This window comes from Lissotriton vulgaris, chromosome 11, assembly GCF_964263255.1.
Source record: "Lissotriton vulgaris chromosome 11, aLisVul1.2, whole genome shotgun sequence".
Lineage (NCBI taxonomy): Eukaryota > Metazoa > Chordata > Amphibia > Caudata > Salamandridae > Lissotriton > Lissotriton vulgaris.
Window position 1 is genome coordinate 1010590382 of NC_141699.1, and position 21033 is coordinate 1010611414.

Genomic DNA, 21033 nt, shown 5'->3' on the forward strand with positions numbered 1-21033 from the left:
CCTCGCACAGCCCCCGCATCGGTCACAGTCGCAGCAGTGGCTGCTCCTTCTCCTACATCGCAGCCAAGACCTGGAACAACCTTCCCCTCCAACTCCATACCGACCCCTTGCTGGCAGTCTTCAGGAAGAGACTCTAGATGTGGCTTTTTGACAGAGACACAGAGTTCAGATACCCCTAGGGGTGACAGTGTTGCTCTTTACAAATGGTGATTGATTCATGAGAGAGGGCGATAACACTGGGGATTATCACAAGAATCTTTTTTATAGACCGGTATGATGACTGATTAAGTCCACTCTAGTGGGAGCCTACGTCTAAATGCTGCATTTATTTATCCAGAGTTTTATGTATCGCAAACTAGACCAGAGACATTGAGTATCAGAGCACTTTACATGAGCACCAGTTTCGTTACAGATGAACAGGATGTTGAGCGCGTAGCCGAGACTCAAACCCAGTTCCCCAGGTCTGAGGTCAACCGCTCTAACCGTAAGCCTACATCCTCTCCCCATTTATATAATTAGTAACAATGGTGGCCATTAACGAAGTGTTGGACTTAAACAGGTCTTAAGGAATCCCATCGGAGACAGGGGCTTTATTTTTAGGGAGCCTATCCATAGCCTCCCGAACCTCCTCCCAATGTATAACTAACATATAATCACAAGAAGACAGTGGTAACGGAGAGTGACCATGTTCTGAGGGTTCTTCATAAACAGCGCAAAATGCCTGACCCAGGGAACCAGCAAAATAGGCTGCATTAACAGGGAACCCTGTTCAGGCTTTAAAAGTGGGTGGTTAACTACCTCCGAAAATGTATTGTTTTCCCTTCTCTGACTTGGAACTGACAGGTCTTCCCAGACCTTGTCCCTCAAGAAGATTTTCCTTTGCTTTGTGGCCAATTCACAGGAAGCCCGGCAGGTAGCTACTCTTGCCCTATCAATTGGGAATGTCTTGCAGCACTGCCATAAATTTGCGATCGGCCCTCGTACAAGAATGATCAAACCACCTATGTGACTTGGGTAATGGCAATGCCTTAGTTGTTAATTATCTCCCAACTTGCTGCCCAATACCTAAGAAGGAGCTAGTTATATCACTATGGCATCAAAACACATATTAATCAATTTTGTGTGGAAAATTTCAGGGCAAATGTTCTACCATTTCAATCTACGACCATGATCACATATGGTCTCCAGCCCACTAATTGAATGCACTGCCGGTGTCAATTTATATTCCCAAGAAAATTAACTGTCTAATGGATTATTGTCTCACCTGGAATCCCAGAGTACTTTGTACTTCCGAAGTTTTGGGACTAGGACATGTGACACCAGTATATAGTCAATCACTGCGAACTCTCCCCTGCCTGTAAAGATGGGTGTGCCCCTTTTAATACCACGGTCGACATGGGCTTCTTCTGATGGGGTAAGATTAAAATTATTGATAATCGTGTTCACCAGTTTACTCTGTACAGATTGAGAAAAATTAGGTATGAGACAAGTAGAAACTGAATTCAAATCCTTATCTAAATTCTAACAATTTTGAAACAGATGTAAATTAAAACCGCCCAGCAGAATTACATAAGCTATTTCTCATTGATCAGTACTAGTTATTCCCAATGTAAGTTTGGTGTGGTACCAGAATATCATAATTTAAATAAATTCTGACATAAATATTGTGTCCTAAATATTGATGACAGAAATATCACCCCACTGGAAATTCTACACCTGGTGGTTAGATATCTTTCTAAACAAAATATAGGACAAAATATTTATCAGGCGATATTCTTACTAACAATACTCTGGCATGCAACCTTAAGTACATCATATATATATATATATATATATATATAAATTTTCCGTATACCCAGATGACTAATGGTTCTGTTCTATTGCTAGGAATACTGCACTGACCTCAGCGAGAAGAAGGAGACACAGCCCCCTCCATTGGTACAGAGTTTTCAGCCTCATGAAGACTGCGTCACTCACCTGGAAACATGTGAACATGGCGGCCATTTGCTCATTATCTCCGCCTCTGCAGACTGCACTGTACGCCTTAGCAATGTTCATGGGACAAAAGTGGGGACATTTGGACAGGTAAACATTGAGGTTACGCATTGCCATTTCGATGTGCTGTTCAAGCATGTGGGATGCTCGTTTTAGCGCTCAATAAGGAACTTCGGGGGATATTATCAAGGGGGTTTATCTCCGCTTTTTTGGCTTTAAAAGCCAAGAAAGCGGAGATAAAATTATCTCCCTATTACTTAGCTGTCGCTAACACCAGTTAGCGACAGCTAGTAGGAGATAGCGACCATCTTGGGCCCCGCTTTGCATGTCAGTGATATTTATCACTAATGACATGCAAAGTGGGCGTGCCAAGATGTTAGCGACTGGAAACTGTCGCTAACATCGCTATCTCCTATTACCAACTTTTGGAGATATTCGCGCTAAGCGCGAATATCTCCAAAAGCTAACACCTGCCCCTGAGCAGTTCTTAGCCATGTTATCCAATTGTAGGTGGATAACATGGCTAAGAGAATTAGCTCAGTAATGCATGAATATCGCTGACTTTTCAGCGATATTCATGCATTTCGGCCGATTTTTATCGCTTAGGAGATAAACCTTGATAATAGCAAGGTTCTTAAGCAATAAAAATGCCGCAGCTCGGCGATACAAATATCGCCGCTAAACCAACATAGCGATAATTATCGCTAGTTGTTGGTAATATGCCCCTTCAAGTCTTACTTTTAGTTCAATGCTTTTCTTCATCTTCAGAGAGTTAGTACAGGGATGGAGGGTGTGCCACCAGCTTTCAGACTCAGTGATTTTTAAGTTAGGCCTTTGTGTAACAGAATGCCTATGAGTTGATTCTTGATTGCTACACGGGGCAGCTCATAAACAAGTCTGTCACAGTCTATTACATTCGGCTTAGTGTTTTGCTTCTTGTTTAGATGCTTTAAATGGACTTTGTCATTAATTAAAGAAGATAGTTTAATTATGTGACCAAAACTGGGCATTTGAACAACACATTTTAAGAAGTTAGACAGTTCATTGAGACCCTAGTGCATTTTACTTTTAGTTTTGAAATGGCATAAAATGTTGACAAAATACAGGGAGACTCTCTATGTTCTATGCAATAAACAGGGATAATGGAACTATTCAGCAAAAAAGGTCCAAGCAAGGCAAATTATGCAACCTCTCTTTCCATATAGAACTAGCACTACAATACAGCATAATACATTTTATATTTACTATGTACAAGTTTCTTTAAGAGATACTGTAGAATTCAAGATATCAGGTACATGCATCATAGGTGCCGTTTGCGATTCCCTAATTGCGAAAATTAAGGAATCGCAATTAAGGAATCGCAAACGGCAATGCATCAAGAAATTGCTAAAGTTTTAGCGATTTCTTAATATTCCTTATTTGCGATTCCTTAATTGCGAATCGCAAATAAGGAATCGCTTTACATTGATTCCTATGGGCCTAGAGGCCCATAGGAATCAATGGGAAGGCATTTTCATTTTGCGAATTCACAATTAAGGAATCGCAAAATGAGAATGCAATTTCAAGGGTGCAGGGGGGGTCCTAAGGACCCCTCCCTGCACCCCTGGAATGTCACGTAATTACATTTTACTCACACACATGTCCCAAGGGAATGTCTGTGTGTAACATGTAAGTGTCAAATATGCATTAATTTGCATTTTTTAAACTTTTCGCAAAATTACCATGAAGGTTTACTTCATGGTAATTTTTCACTGCAAAATTGCGAATTCGCAAAATACAATTAATCATGCATTGCATTTAGGAAATCACAATTTTTGCGATTTCTTAAATGCTATCGCAATTTGAGAAATCGCAATAATTGCGAATTATTAAATTGCGATACATGAAAAATAAATGATGCATCCCAATAAGTGATTTTGGAATTGCAAACGGCCGTTTTTTACGATTCGCACCGTTTGCGATTCCAAAATCGCTTGACGCATGTGCCGTATGGTACCTAAAAAGAGATATAAAATGAATTTAATTATTCTAAAATCTGAGAATCTTTTTTTTAAACTTATTTTTACTGAGCTACTTTACAGATGTTACATTACTTGTCAATTGCACAATTTATAATGCGTCAGCGGTAGGCTAATTATTAACAGTTTACATCACAGCAGACTATTTTTAGTGCCCATATATGTTCCACTCATTGGTTTGATTGCTGAGTGCGTAATAACTATACGGTGCATAGGGCCTACCCGGCCCAGGAGAGTTGTGTGCAGCAATACTTAACTTGCAGTAAGGAGAAAAAAGAACGAACAAAAAGATCTTTGCCGGCGAGTAGTGGCAGAAACCCTTCCCATCGGTAACAGAAGTAGGACATCTAGCACAGGACTATCAACAACCTATAAAAATGGCAGATGAAGCAAGGGTTCAATTACGCCATTCCCCAATGGGTGTTTGTTGCAAAGATGAGACGTACCAGTAATTTATCAAGAGTCTTCTTTATTAGGTCTCAACACCATCACAGGTTCCAGTCAGCTGGCATCAGCTGTGGAATGTTCTTGCATTCTTGCCTGGCACCAAGCAAGGGGGTAGAGGGAAGGGGTTGGGTGGGTCTTACCAAGTGTGGATTACAACAGTGTTTTTTCCATGTTTTCTGGGTTCTGAGTGGAGGTGGCATGGCTTGATGTCTGGGTTGAACTCTCCCCTCTCTCGTTCTTGCCCCCTGGTGCCTGCAATCTCTCCAGAATATATCCCCACTCTTCTAGATAAGGCTGGGCATCTTGTTGCAATAACTGGGGCTTTGAGGACAGTGTCTGTAATAACAGCATGAGTTTGTGTGAATACTAATGAAAAAAAGAAACATGACAAAGAAGCAGTCGTTCTATCCAACCTGTTTGAATTTAAGGTTCTTGCTTCTTGCTGCAGGCAAGACAATCATTCTGTTCTATTCTAGGCATTTCTAGAGTGCTTGGCTAACCAACGGGTCTCCCAGCACTGAGCAGATGTACTAGCCCTATATTATTATATTATAGAATTAGAAAAACAGTGTTTCAATTGCTTTCTGAAACGCAATTCCTCTTCCCACTTGTGTATCCTAACAGGCAAGGAATTCCATAGTCTAAGGACTGACTGCCACTTCTAGCCTTCTGGACCTTAAGGGTCACCAGTTGACATGAGGCAACGGATCTCAAAGTCCTGTTAGTAATGTAAGGTCATGTCAGGTGTTGTAACAGCTGAGGGCCCTTTTTATGAAAAGCTTGATGGGCAAAATAGAGGACTTTAAACGGAATCATCTGTTTGCCAGGTAGCCAGTGCAGGGAGGTCAGCCAAGATAAAGGGAATTGCCATAGTCTAGATGCGTAGAGGGAGGGTGGGTAACCCAATATACCCTTGCGGGTTTGAGCAGATACTGTGTTAAACGTAAGGTGCCAACAAGTGATCCTTACTGTAAACACCAGTGGCTGTATTATATTCAAAATGTCCAATTATTTGGGACAAAGCAAAAATGTCAGAATAGAAGGCTACCACACTAGCCACAAAATAAGAGAAGCAACACAGGAGAATATTGTATCAAAAATTGTTATTATTAGAGGCAGTTATGAGGGTTCCTCCTCAGTCACCAGAATAAAACATAATATACAATTCTAATGTACAAGGAATGCATTAATTAATCCAACAGTACAATAGAAAACGACCCTGTCTAAGGAATCGTGATGCAACACAGATTGTACAATATCATTGAATGTTTAATTATGTTATCTTTTAGGGGTCATCGACATACAATTAACTACTCGTCCTGATGATGGTCTTGTGATTTATCTTATTGAGACCGAAACGTCGACCTTCACGTCCACTTCTGCAATTACTGACATCTTGCGTTCAGTGACTTACTTCAAATCTAGTGGTAGTCACTGTACCGTATGCAACAGTTTGGACGTTTTCTATTGCACAATGTACTACAGTGTCAGAGACACTGATTGCGATTCCCAATGGGGTCACAAAATACGAGGCTCATGAATATTATTGAGCCACTCGCAATTTGCGACCCCATTGGGAATGGCTGGCCCTCCTCGGAATAGTGGCCTGCTGGGCTCCACAGACCTCCATGTCTGGCACTGCTTGTCAATAAAGCAGTTTTTTTAAATGCAGCCCGTTTTCCTTAAAGGAAAATGGGATGCATGTAGGAAAACGGGATGTATTTAAAAAATAGAAATTAAACGTTTTTGTTTCATTTTTTAAGGGCAGGTAGTGGTCCCTTGGACCATATTTCAGAGCCAGTCATAAAGGGGAAGGGGTCCCTTGGGGAACCCTTCCCATTTGTGACTGCATTACCACCCTCTTGAAGAGGGTGGTAATGCAGTCACAAATGGGAAGGGTTCCCATTAAGATTTTCTAAGCATTCACAGGATACCAAAAGCAACTAGTCGTTAAGTACTGCACCTGTACATCCACAGTGAGTTAGTTTTACAGCCCGATACCCAGACTTCTTTATCGGTTTTTAAGGCATGGGGTAGCTGTCTAAGGAATCAGGCCAGCACATCTCAGACCAATGAATAAAATCATTACCAACCACCATCACTTCAGTATTGTCCCTATTTAGCTTCAGGCAACTAGCTGCCATCCATTCTGCTACCTACTTCAGCCAGGAACTTGAACAGGTTTCAGGAGCCAGAGAAATAACTTTCTGGAACTCATATGCGTATTGTGATATTATTGGAAAGTGGTAGGATTGCACAAACTCAGCCAGAGGATGTACGTACAGATTGAATAGTGTGGGGCTCCGAGAAGAACGCTGAGGCACTCACCACATCAAAGGAAAAAACTCGGAGTAGAAGAGCTTCTCATAAACCTGGAAGCTCCAGCCCTCTAAATACAATATAGAAATCCATTTCAGTGCTAGATCATCAACAAATATGTGCTTCTGTCTCTGTAGCAACACTGAGTGCAATACAGTGTCAAAAGCCGCACTCAGGTCCAACAATATCACTGCAGCCAAGCCACTTTGAGTAAGATTTTTCTTCAGTTCTTTCACAACAGCTAAATGTGCGGTCTCTGTGCTATGTCCCAGCTGGAAACCAATTTCAGCAAGATGGAGCTTGGCAATGATTTCCCAGAAATTACTCTAAATGTTGAATAACATGCTTTTTCAGAAACTTGCCTACCACAGGCAGCAAAGATATTGGCCTATAACTTTCCTTTAGTACAGAATCTAGCGACTGTTTTAAAAAAAAATAAAGGCCTATCATTCCCATGTTTCCAGTAAGATGGAACTGTACCGCTCTGTAGAGAAAGGCTGAACAGCTCTATGAGTAGAGGATAGAGTGTTGCTGTCCCCTGGGTAAGAACGGAAAGTGAGGCAGGACCAAGTGGAGAACCTGATTTGACTGCATTTATCAGACCCACTGATAGGGGGAGAAAGCAGAAAGGGTTTCTCTTGGTAAAATAGTTTGACAGGGTGCAGCAGAGGCCTTCAACTGTTCTCTCTTTTCTCCAAATAAGACACATATGTCAGTGACTTTAAAAAAAAAAAACGTAGCCAATTAATTGGAGTGAACCACTGATGATATCGGCACGGAGCCCGCGCAGCTTGGGTTTGTAAAGGATTTGACTATCTTAAATACCTTTTTGACTGAATTAGACACATTGTCAATTTGTTAATCATCATAGGTACAGCACCCTCCTCTGATTGAATATTGCAATTTTTTTTACTGCTTTCTTATGTTCTGATTTACTATTGAGCCGTAGGTTTTTGGCCAGTTCCTTTTCATCCTTTTACAGTCTTCAGTTCATCAAACGGGGACTTTAACTCCATCTGGGTAACATTATCACCTCTTTAAAGTGCCTTATGGTAGCACGCTGACCGGTTTAATTCTCTATAGTATCTGGCACTGCATCGCATTCTGTGTGCACTACACAATTATGATAACATTTTTCTTTTTTATCAAACAGTTTTTATTAAGCAAAAAAGAAAATACATGGTACTTTTCTTTGACAACTTAATAGATGGGTCCATTGTGAAAACATAACGAATATAACTCATATATTGCAATTTGGGTACAATTCACCACCCCACCACCCCGCACAAATGCAGATATCATAGCTGTCAGGCAGCAATCCGCACCCGGGCTCATATAGTTGTTAACATACTATGGATCCAGCATGCTGTTCTCATCAGGGCGGGAGAGTGACGTCAAATCCTGGCGCCTCCAGCATGAGTCGTCTGTCTCGCTGTAGTTCAATGGTAGGGGATACACACAGGTGACCTCTATATTTGTTCCGCCTCCCCCACTTGTGGTCCCACTTTTTGGGGCACCCTCTGTGTTTGAAAACATCTTTTTTGGCAATCATTGCCCCATCCATGTCTATCGCCCAGTCCCTCCGGCCTGGGACCGTCTCAAGCTCCCCATCACTGCGCAATATTGCGTTTCCCGAGTGCCCACCTGGTTGAAGCCCACGCCTGTTCTGCTTGTGTAAGATCTGTGTCATCCCACATGTTGAGTAGACATAGCTGGGGGGTAGCCTTCAGAGATTTACCACATGCCCTCTCCATCTGCTTTGTTATGTTCCCCCAATATGTTTGAACTTTGGGGCACTCCCACAATATGTGAACGAAGGTGCTTGGTAGATTACAGCACCGGAGGCATAGAGGGTCAGGTTGTCTTCCCATTTTACACAGTGTACGTGCGTCAAAATAAACGCAATGTAGGATTTTCAGTTGTACCAAATGCAGGCGCAAGGGAATGGCCACCTCTCTAGGGGACGCTAGGGCATCACGCAGTCTTCATCATCGATCTCTCCCAGGTCCACACCCCAGCGATGGTGCAGTTGGATCATGGGGTCAGGCCGATTATTTAGAAGCTTGTACGTGAGGGATATGACCTTTGAAGGCATTGGGTCGAGAAGCAGTCTATCCTCCAGCGGGGTGGATGCAGCCAAGGGGCCGTCTTTAGGTAGGGGAGCGGCTATTGCGTGGCTGATCTGTCAATTTCTGTAAGCCTCTGTAGGAGCTAAGTGGTATTTGGCCTTCATATCCTCAAATGTTGCTAGCTTACCTTTCACCCACATGTCGCCCGCCAACGAGATCTCTATCATGTCCCACTTCCAAATCCTGGGCATTGACTAAGTTGACCCAACATGTCGGCCTCCCAGAGTGGGGTGGCCTTAGTAAGTGTGTTATTCCAACCCCATTTCTTGTTGACCCCATGTCAGATCTCTACTCTACAAGCCGTGGGCCCAGTGAGATGAAGTGCGTGTGGGTTTGTGAATAGGGCCCGGTTTTAACCACCTCTACCCAAGAGCCAACGGTTCGTGAGAAAGTTCGGGTCGTGGTGCTTCCCATGTGCCCACTTATTGATAGCGATTAATTGGGAAGCTTGGCAGTATAATTTAATATCAGGCAATGTGATGCCCCCATCGTACCAGCCCACCGTCAACGTATTGATGGCAATTCGTTGGGGCACGTCCCTCCTAGAGTAGTTTTCGCACTGTGGCCTCCAACCCCGTAAAATAAGCGGCGGGAATCGCATTGGGGGAGTTCTGTAACACGTACAGAAAGCACGGTAGCGCCAGCATTTTAAAAATGGCAGCCCATCCCAAGAGAGTAAGGGGAAGAGACTGTCAGTGCTTAACGTCAAAACGGAGGCGGGTCAATGGCGGCAGTAAGTTAGAGGTGTTCAAGACCCTGTGAAGCGACTGGTGTGTCGAACCCCATCCGGGCCAAAACCACGAATAAGAACTCCCATTTAATGGTGTCAAAAGCCATTGTTGCATTAAGGGACAGCAAAATATCCTTTTCCTTAATTGTGTCGATTTGTCCCAAAACCCCATTTAAACGGCGTAGGTTTAAGGCAGTGTTTCGGCCTGGCATGAACCCGGACTGGTCGGGATGTACCAATCTGGTCAGATAAAAGAGGAGCCTGTTGGCCAATACCTTGGCCAGAATTTTAGCTTCTACTGTGAGAAGGGATATCGGACGATAAGATTTGCAATAGGTCGCAGGTTTGCCTTGTTTGTGTATTACTACTATAGATGCCATCCTAACTTCAGGGGACAACACCCCAGTGTCGAAACTCTCCATATACATGCTCAACAGGTGGGGGAGAGGTTGAGTGCCATTGGTTTAAAAAGTTCGATCGGGAGCCCATTAGGTCCTATGGCTTTACCTGAGCGCAAGTCTTGAATGGCCTTCTGGACTTCCGTCACCGTGACGTCACCCTCGAGAGAATTACTGTCATGTGTAGATAGACAAGCTACCTTAATGGTCAACAAGAGTCCCGGAGCCATGGCGAACTGTGAATTCTCGGCCGGTGTGTACACCGAGGAGAAATATGCTGCAAATGTGTTAGTGATGTCCTAGGGGTCGGTGAGAAGTTCACCATCTGCCCCACGAAGCAAATGTATCCACCTGGATGCCTGTTCTTTCATTTCCAACCATGCCAACATCCTGCCCGTACGCTCGCCGTGTTCGTATATTTTATGTTGAATTCCCTTATATCGGGCCATGCAGCTTCATGTAGAAGCTGGCAGTAGTCTAATTGTACTATGTCAAGCAAATGCAGAGCCTCCGCATTGGGCTTCAAGGCCAGGGCCTTTTCTCTTGCCAGGATATCCTCCTCTAGTTCAACTACCCGTTTGGCGAGTTCTCTCTTGTGCCCCAACATGAGTGACAGAGCCCTACCCTTTATGACAGCACCATATGCCCCCATATCATGGACGGTGACAAAACCGACCCCAAATTTTCATTGAAGTAATAGTCAGTGTCCTTAAGCAGAGCCTCCCTAATATGAGTCTCCTTAAGCGCCCATGGGTTTATTGTGAGGGTGGAGCAACTCTTAGGTTGTCCCGCGGTTATAGTCTTCAGAATCGGGGAGTGATCCGAAATTCCACGGGCTAAACATTCAGAGGCCACAAAAAACTGGACACCCTGCGCAAGCGTGAATATATGGTCGATGCGGGACTGGAATTATAATAACATTTAATACATCTGACATAGAGATGGCATTCTATGATAAAATACATTATGCATCAGATTATGGATTTTATGGTGAATGCTGCAAAACAAAATTTTGGGAAAAATGCCACAGCCACTCAATCATGTTTCTCCAGTAACTGTGGTCATAGGGAATAAAGCAAACATGATTTTATTTAAATAAACATTTTGCACAAGGTTAAATTGTCCCGTCTATTTCGATTGCGACATAGTAAATAAGCATTGGTTAGGCTGTAGGTCTGGCATTGGCCGCCAGCTTTCTGGGAATTCTTGTTTTGTTTTATCATGGTTTTTGCAAAACTATATTGTTTGTGAATATGCCCCGCCCTCACCAATCTAGGCAAATTTTTTGGGGTCTCAAAGTACACACATTACCACAGTACTCCCTGGCACTGAAGGGAATTACTTTTGTGTGTGGATGTGCTCTGTGTGAAAGGGCTACATGATGTAATGCATAGTGAACTCAGCCAGTGGCTGAAGTTGGCCGAAACTTTGCTTCTTAACGCCTTAACTGCAGCAGTTTTTTTGACGCGGTGCGGGCGTTCTAAAGAGTGGGCGGGGCTCCGTCGGCCGACTGGAGCACGGAAGGGGTTAATGCATCCTGGAGTGGGTGGAAGAAAAATGTGAAAAACAATAACCACAGACTAATGGATGAAGTCTGACTGAAACCCCTATAAGTAACTAGGTTCCACACATAATCTTAGTAAAATCAAAATGTCTTGGCTAACTGACCTAAAAGGGTCCATCAGTCTGCCACTGGCTGCTAGATTCTTGCCTTTACGGAAGAAAGAAACAAACAAAAGAAGGAAAGGACAAAGGAAAGAAGGCAGGGAAGAAAGAAAGAAAGAAAGGAAGAAAGAAAAAGGATAAAGTAAGAAGACAGAAGGAATGAAAGAAAGAAGGAAATAAAGAGAAAAAGAAAGAGATGGAAAGGGAGAAGTAAATAAAGGAACAAAAGAATAAAAGAAAGAAGGAACACGAATAAAAGAAAGAGGAGAGCGAAATAAAGGAAGAAAGAAAGCAAAAGAAAGAAAGAAAGTGAAGGAAAGGTAGGAAAAAGAAAGAATAAAAGAAGGAATCAAGGAAAGAAGAAAGGAATGAAAAAAGAAAGAAAGAGAGAAGGAATGAAAAAGAAAGACGGAAGGAAGAAAGATAAAAGAAGGAAGCCAAGAATAAAAGAAGGCAGGAAAGAATGAAAGTGGAAGATCAAAAAAGAAAGTGGGAAGGAAAGGGGTGAAAGAAAAAAGAAGAAAAAGCAAGAATGTGAGAAGGAAAGAGAAAGACAAAGAAAAAGAAAGAAGAAAGGAAGAAAAGAGAAAAATGAAAGAAAACTAGGAAAGAAAGATGGAAAGAACACAAATAGGCGAGAAAGTAAAAACGGAGAGGATAACTTAATACAGAACATTTCCAAATGAACACAATCTCATATGCTGTGAAATAGTAGCAGCCAAGAAAGCCAAACAATACAAAATAAAAATTTACGACAGCCATGGCAGGAGATGGGATCTGATAAAGATGAAATGTGTATCAGAAGCGTTCTGCTATCACTTCAGGCTCTAAACACAAAGGTAACACTGAGGTCATTATAAAGTAAAAGCAAGAACACCGGTGCAGAAGGGAACTAGCTTGTGAATGGATGTGCTCATTATGAGAGAGCAAAATGCAGTCACTCAAAGTGAAGTTAACCAGTGGCTTAAGTAGCCTGACCCACTTCCACAAGCTGTATGTGGTAGTAGTGGGCTGAAGCTAAATGCAAATGACGCAACAACAGGCCAATGGATGTAGAGAGGTGGCTGAAAGCCCTGCGTAATTATTTTATACATAGTTTAGTCAAATCAAAAGGTCTTGGGTACCACCAGACCTAAAAATGGAGCCAAGATTATTTTTTCAACTTTTTTAATGTAATAGACACTACTTGGTTTCATGAAAAATCAGCTCGTTCCATTTCTTATAACTAATCTGCAAAGTACGCTTGCTCCATTTTTTTTATAGTACCAAGTACTGTTCATGGAGCTGAACGTCTTTGCTACATGAATTCTGTTACTGATATGGGTCATCACGTAAATGAAGACAAAACACAACCCCCATCAAATTGGAAGAAGTTACAGAAGTTTGCTGTCAGGTTTCTAACTGCCTGAAGCAAAGTTGGATGAACCCAGTTAGCTTTGCCTGATCAGTACACTACAGTTTATTCACAACCCTATGGCTGGAGACCTCTGCCTCTTCTATTTTTTCTGTATGTAGATCTCTGCACACATAGGTATGTGCTTCAGTAGCAAATGTGGGAGGGACAAGAGGGAGTGGATGGAAAATAGGGAAACTTAGTACTAAATCAGAACAGTTTAGGGAAATTTGAGGAGGGTTTTAGGAAGAGACATGCTAATACAAATACACTTGCACACATGATTAAAACATTTGCTATTCACAAACTACACTTCTATGGGTATGACAGTCATAAAAGCGTCAAATGACATATAAATGTACTCTCTACAGTTTGAAGTAAGGTATGCACCACACATGGCCACTCAGAATCTGCTTCACACTCTCATAGAAAACAAGGGAGGTTGGGAAATAAAATAACACCCTGTAGGAACTAATGTTAGAGTAAATAAATAATTTCAACATTAAAATTGTATATACATATATATTTAAATTACACATTTAAACTTTTATTAAACAATAAAAATAATTTAAATGAACACATATTTGTTTAACAATGTGTCACATATTATCCTATAATCAAAATGTTAGTGAAGGTGAGATATCGATTTCATTACTGTTTAAAAATGGTTATTTAAAGACAAAATTCACATAATTAATTAACGATTCGCTCATTTAATTTGCTGAGGTAATGTGCTGTAAAAAATGTATTTTATTAGGTCTAGGTTAAAATATATTTTTAAAAAATGTACATTTATGTTTTACATCAACATATTTTAAAAAACGTTTGAGGAATACTAAAAGTAAAGCCTTTCCTCTATACTGTGACATAGAGATCTCCACCACTACGGTGGTGAATATCTCCATTGCTGATCAAAATTGCTAGTAGTATCTTTAGCCTTGTAAATCTTGCTGTAGGAGTCTCCATCCCCTGATTTGAGGGGGTGGAAAAATGTAAGTCTTTACCTAGGTGTAAATCTATACTAAGAAATGATGAACAGCAAAAAATGTGTAGTGATACACCTAGGTGTTATTGTACATATATACATGTGTAAATTTACCCTTGTGAATTAGCCCCTGGAAGTTCACAGCAGTAAAGTCACCATAGCACATTTTATTCAACTGCACAAATATTGACCTGCACTTCATTTTTGGGCTCGCCTCTTGTGATGCACTGCGCAGCAGTCCTCGCGCAGGCGAGCCATTTTGTACGGGTTTTCAAAATGGACCTGGAAATTCCAGACGCTCTGCGTGTTCATTTCCTATGGTCCATTTTGATTGGTCTTTGCGTATGTGTTGTTTTTTAACAGAACATGCAATAGGTCATAGGCGGTCGCGTAGCTCCGCCTATGGCCTATTGGTGTCTGTTACGCGCACCAAAGCCCACATTTTTTCAATTATCGTGCCCCGACACGGGCGCGATAATTGAAAACATATGCCTTGCAGGGGCGCGCGCTCACCACTCTCAGACTTTTTTTTTCACAATAGCGATTGCTTTCAGTGCTGCTTGTTTTTGTAGCGTGCACTTAATAGGGATGGTCGCGGCTGGTATATCTGCGTGCAGTGGCAATGCTTATCTCAGAACCCTGACCTATCGAGAGCTGTCTGTGGATCCCCGCTAAACAGTGGTGATACACATTGATGATACACACTTGAGCCTATGACTTCACCCAAGCAAAGTACCAAAGAAACACCGGGGTACACAGTTGTACACAACCACACATGAACCTAAGTATTCCAGCAAGTGAGATAAGTAAACATCTTCCAAATACATGTACTATGCGCGCGTGTTACAATGTGTTTATTACCATTGGTATAAATAGCATGTTATAATTTGCGCATCATGGCTAGAACATCAAGACTTGTGGCAACAAACAATAATTAACAGGAATCATTTAAAATAATATCCCTAGTTTTCGATCCCTGCAACGTCGGGGGCGGGGCGCATGAACCCATCCTGCCTCGAGGCTGCTCACTGAGCACTGCCCCGGCGCGCGCTGTCCAAGCACTCCTGCAGGAGTCCGTGCTCCGTCTGCGGACCAGGCTCTGTTTCGGGGGCTGCAATCCATGTTTTACACAACTGAAAGGGTCCGTTGCTGGCAAAATGCGAGCCGGCGGTATAGTGCCTCTGTAAGGAGCTGCACCCGGGCCTCGCAGCTCCTTTATCATAAGAAGGCGCTATGTACTATGAAAGAGCCTTTCCACACTGGTCTTCCTCGGAGTTACCCATCATGCCTCTCCCTAGCTAGACGATCCTCGTTAGGGTATGAAGCTCGGTAAACGGGGTGCAGGTTCTGCACTGCCCCATCCTATTCTAGGGGGTTTTCAAAATGGACCTGGAAATTCCACATTCTCTGCGTGTTTATTTCCTATGGTCCATTTAGATTGGGCTTTGCATGCCTGTTGTTTTTTAACAGAACACGCAGGCCATAAGTGGTCGCGTAGCTCCGCCTATGGCCTATTGGTGTCTGTCACGCGCACCAAAGCCCATAAGTTTTCAATTATCGTGCCCAGACACGAGCGCGATAATTGAAAACATATGAATCGCAGTGGCACGCGCGCGTGCACCACTCGCTGGCTTTTTTTTTTTTACAATAGCGACCGCGAAAGCGATTGCTTTCAGTGCTGCTTGTTTCTGTAGCGTGCACTTAATAGGGATGGTCGCGGCTGGTATATCTGCGTGCAGTGGCACTGCTTATCTCAGAACCCTGACCTATAGAGAGCTGTCTGTGGATCCCCGCTAAACAGTGGTGATACACGTTGATGATGTACACTTGAGCCTATGACCTTACCCAAGCAAAGTGCCACAAAGACACCGGGGTGCACAGTTGTACACAACCACACATGACTGTATAGAGAATGAAAGAAGGCACCCTGCCTGGGATTTGTAGAGGTCCTAGCTAGAGGATCCAAACATTATAAAAATGGGGGGGTGGTTAACCCAGAGGCTGAAGCTGCACAGAACAAGCACAGGGTCAATCCAAGTAGACTCAACAACATATATTAGAAAAATACATATTTTTTATTTTTTCCTTTTTAGATATATTGTTTGTAATTTTCAAAAGACAAACATGTATAAATTAGATAGTGCATATTGATTTCACAGTAGTACTTTAAGGAAGAAATTAATATTATACTACAGAGACACAAGACAAATTTTTTTTTAAACTGAATTAAGATCTACCCAGTACTGACCACACTTCAACCATACAACCACACTCATTCACACGAGAGTTTACTCTATCTATTGTTTGAACATTCAGCTTTCATTCATCCATTCATTCCTATAGTCCTGGCGTAGGCAACAACAGATGGTCAATAAGTTGCCTAAATCGGGAGGTTAATCCAGGCAGATGGTATTAATACGGGTCCTGATGTAGTTAGGACAGAATGCCGTATTCCTGGGAAAACATGCCGACGCGCGTTTCGGTGAAAGGCCAATGTGGCCACACCTTCGTCAGGGCCGGGGCAGTATGCTGGGCAGGGGACAGGAATAAAATCTGGAAATAAAAAGCAGTGTCTTAATGTTGTGTTCTAGCTATATATACAAAGAGACATTTCAACATACAATTTCATTATCATAATACATTTTACATATACAAGGCGTCTTGATGTGATACATATAGGGTTGACTCTTTTGACACTGTGCAGTAACAGACTACTTGGAAACACTCCCCATGTGAGATTCCCTGTTTCGTGGAATCCAAAGAAGGCAAACTGATAGCCTAAGCTAAATGAACAGTAGAGCATAATTCTCGACACTATACATGCGTTTTATAATAGTTACACCACTGTGAGATGCAATAAGGAAGAGGGTGATGTGAGAAGGGGTCTAACTCCAGCTAAAACTGTTTCCCGTACTACTTTGAGATGCAATAAGGAAGAGGGTGATGTGAGAAGGGGTCTAACTCCAGCTATGATAACAACGACTTGAAACCCTCCTTTATAAACAGAAACAAATGGTGTCTAAATGCCACCATTAGGTCCTAGGTGGGTGAGAATGAATGTGTGGATGTAACTATTATAAAACGCATGTATAGTGTCGTGAATTATGCTCTACTGTTCATTTAGCTTAGGCTATCAGTTTGCCTTCTTTGGATTCCACGAAACAGGGAATCTCACATGGGGAGTGTTTCCAAGTAGTCTGTTACTGCACAGTGTCAAAAGAGTCAACCCTATATGTATCACATCAAGACGCCTTGTATATGTAAAATGTATTATGATAATGAAATTGTATGTTGAAATGTCTCTTTGTATATATAGCTAGAACACAACATTAAGACACTGCTTTTTATTTCCAGATTTTATTCCTGTCCCCTGCCCAGCATACTGCCCCGGCCCTGACGAAGGTGTGGCCACATTGGCCTTTCACCGAAACGCGCGTCGGCATGTTTTCCCAGGAATACGGCATTCTGTCCTAACTACATCAGGACCCGTATTAATACCATCTGCCTGGATTAACCTCCCGATTTAGGCAACTTATTGACCATCTGTTGTTGCCTACGCCAGGACTATAGGAATGAATGGATGAATGAAAGCTGAATGTTCAAACAATAGATAGAGTAAACTCTCGTGTGAATGAGTGTGGTTGTATGGTTGAAGTGTGGTCAGTACTGGGTAGATCTTAATTCAGTTTAAAAAAAAATTTGTCTTGTGTCTCTGTAGTATAATATTAATTTCTTCCTTAAAGTACTACTGTGAAATCAATATGCACTATCTAATTTATACATGTTTGTCTTTTGAAAATTACAAACAATATATCTAAAAAGGAAAAAATAAAAAATATGTATTTTTCTAATATATGTTGTTGAGTCTACTTGGATTGACCCTGTGCTTGTTCTGTGCAGCTTCAGCCTCTGGGTTAAACACCCCCCCATTTTTATAATGTTTGGATCCTCTAGCTAGGACCTCTACAAATCCCAGGCAGGGTGCCTTCTTTCATTCTCTATACAGTTGTTCCTCCCCCCTTGGCCTGCCTATATCATTAAGAAACCCTACGGGGAGCCCCCTTATTTTGCTTTGCTTCACAACCACACATGAACCTAAGTATTCCAGCAAGTGAGATAAGTAAACATCTCCCAAATACATATACTTTGCGCGCGTGTTACAATGTGTTTATTACCATTGAAATAAATAGCATGTTAAAATTTGCGCATCATGGCTAGAACATCAAGACTTGTGGCAATAAACAATAATTAACAGAAATCTTTTGAAATAATATCCCCAGTTTTCGATCCCTGAAGCGTCAGGGGGGGGGGGGGCGCATGAACCCATCCTGCCTCGAGGCTGCTCACTGAGCACTGCCCCGGCCATCCAAGCACTCCTGCAAGAGTCAGTGCTCCGTCTGCGGACCAGGCTCCGTTTCGGGGGGCTGCAATCCATGTTTCACACAACTGAAAGGGTATGTTGCTGGCAAAATGCGAGCCGCTGTAGAAACACGGGTTAACCTAAAAAAGTCGCTGGGACCTGGGTGAATAATTGATACAACCAAGGTGGTCCCAGAGACTAGAACATATAAAACATAACTAAGTAGATAGAGTGAATACAAGAAATTTATAACGACATTGTTTTTATTCACAACGTGTACCATAAAAATCTTTCATAAAATAAATTAATAATTGATCACAATTGATGCCCCTAAAAGAATGGACAGGGAAGGGTAGTGTTGGGATAGTGAAGGTACTGACTGGGTAATCTAACAGTGGTCACTATGACCTCAATAAACCAGAAATAATAATTAATTAACAGACTGAAAAGTACAATTAATTAATTAATTGGAAACTCATGCCTCAAAAAATTACAGAATCACAAATGATGAATCAGGAAAGAGGCTGAACATAGGAAAAAGTGTTGACGTTTCGACCCAAGCAGATGCAGGCCTGGGGTGAAGCCTTGCTAGAGGGTCTTCATCAGGACAAAGGACACAGAAGGGGGCAATGCATCTTAGATTATTAATGATGAGTAGCACAAGGGGTTCATATGTGATTGCTCTCTCCAGAAGTACAATAAGGCTTGTTCAGACGTATGCAAAACGCTGTGTTCTAATGGACGAGTCTTGGTGGTTGAAAATTGCAGCCAGCAGGAGTCCAGCTTCTTGGACCAGAGTAGCATAGGTCTGGGATGTCAACTGTAGATAACAGATCTGTATGAGAGAGAATCACAACCTTGGGCGGGGGGTCCAATTCGCAGAAGTCGGCAGACGCCGTCGTCGTCAAATGGGATGACTGCTGAAGGCTCGCGGTGCAATAGTCACACACGTAGGCGAGGGGTCTTCTTGAAAAATAGTCAAGGGCTTCAACGGGGGTTCAGTGGATCAACATTCAAAATGCGAGCCGGCGGTATAGTGCCCCTGTAAGGAGCTGCACCCGGGCCTCGCAGCTCCTTTATCATAAGAAGGCGCTATGTACTATGAAAGAGCCTTTCCGCACTGGTCTTCCTCGGAGTTACCCATCATGCCTCTCCCTAGCTAGACGATCCTCGTTAGTGTATGGTGCTAAATAAACAGGGTGCAGGTTCTGCACTGTCCCATCCTATTCTAGGCTCCTCTGCGGAAGTCCCTTTCACATGCTCTTCTTCCCGTGCCACTGTCACTTCCACCCACCCCTATGCTTGCTCTCTTGGGTGCCGTCCTCCGTACTGGCACCCTCCCCTAAGTCTGACTCTCTCTCTGTGGGTGTCTCCCCACCCAATGTCGGAATCTCTGGGGGTGTCTCCCCACCGTATGTCTGACTCTCTGGGGGTGTTTCTGCCCTTCTATGCATTGATCCATGGTGGTTTATCCCCTCTTGTGTCTGCCTCTTTCTGGGGTCTCTCCTCTCTTCTATGTAGGACTCTCTCTGGTGGTCTCTCCTAAATGCATGGCTCCCTGGTGTTTATTCCCCTCCTCTATGTATGACTCTCTTGGGCCTCTCCTCTATGCATGGCTCCCTGGGGGTGCTTCTCCCCCCTTCTATGCATGGCTCCCTGGTGGTTTATCTCCTCCTCTATGTCTGACTCTCTGGGGGTGTCTACCCACCCTATGTCTGACTCCCTGGGGGTTTTCTGCCCCCCTTCTATGCACGGCTCCCTGGTGGTTTATCTCCCCCTCTATGTCTGACTCTTTGGGGGTGTTCCCCCACCCTTCTATGCAAGGCTCCCTGGTGGTTTATCCCCTCCTCTATGTCTGACTCTCTGGGGGTGTCTCCCCACCCCATGTCTGACTCTCTGGGGGTGTTTCTCCCCCCCCTTCTATTCCTGGCTCCCTGGTGGTTTATTTCCTCCTCTGTGTCTGACTCTCTCTGGGAGTATGTCCCCCCTCTGTGTATGGCTCCCTGGGGGTGTCTCCCCCTGCTCCATGTCTGACTCTCTGGGGGTGTTTCTCCCTTCCTGTATATCTGACTCTGTGGGTGTCTCCTCTTCTCAATGAATGGCTCCCTGGGGGTGTCTCCCCTCCTCTATGCATGATTCTGTGGGGGTCTCACTCCTCCTCTATGCTGCATGGCTCACTGGTGGTGTCTCCCCTCTATGCATGGCTCTGTGGGTGTCTCCCCTCCTCTATGCCTGACTCTGTGGGGGTCTCCCCTCCTCTTTCCATGACTCTGTTGGTGTCTCCCCTCCTCTATGTCTGACTCTGTGGGGGTCTCACACCGCATCTATGTTGCATGGCTCCCTGGTGGTGTCTCCCGTCTTTGCGTGACTCTGTGGGTGTCTCCCCTCCTCTATGCATGATTCTATGGGGATCATTTTAACACTCCCTCAAGACAATCCATAAGCTTACAAAATTTTAAGGGACGTCCTTTGAATGAGAAGGATATTGTCCGCATACAACGCAATTCTTTCTTCAACTGATCTACCCCTTATTGGTGCATCAATGCAAATAAGGCATGCCAATGGTGCGATGGTGAGAGGGGGAAGCCCTATTT

General features: G+C 43.1%; 1 protein-coding gene across 2 annotated transcripts in view; it reads left to right on the forward strand.

Annotated features, from left to right (window-relative positions):
• The window catches only part of WDR49 (WD repeat domain 49), a 339477-nt gene that overhangs the window by 220393 nt on the left and 98051 nt on the right, over window positions 1-21033 (forward strand). For both annotated transcript variants that reach the window (XM_086944927.1, XM_086944926.1), the window contains one exon: window positions 1888-2085. In XM_086944927.1, coding sequence (XP_086801053.1) covers window positions 1888-2085 — 198 coding nt within the window. The remainder of the gene's footprint in view (window positions 1-1887; window positions 2086-21033) is intronic.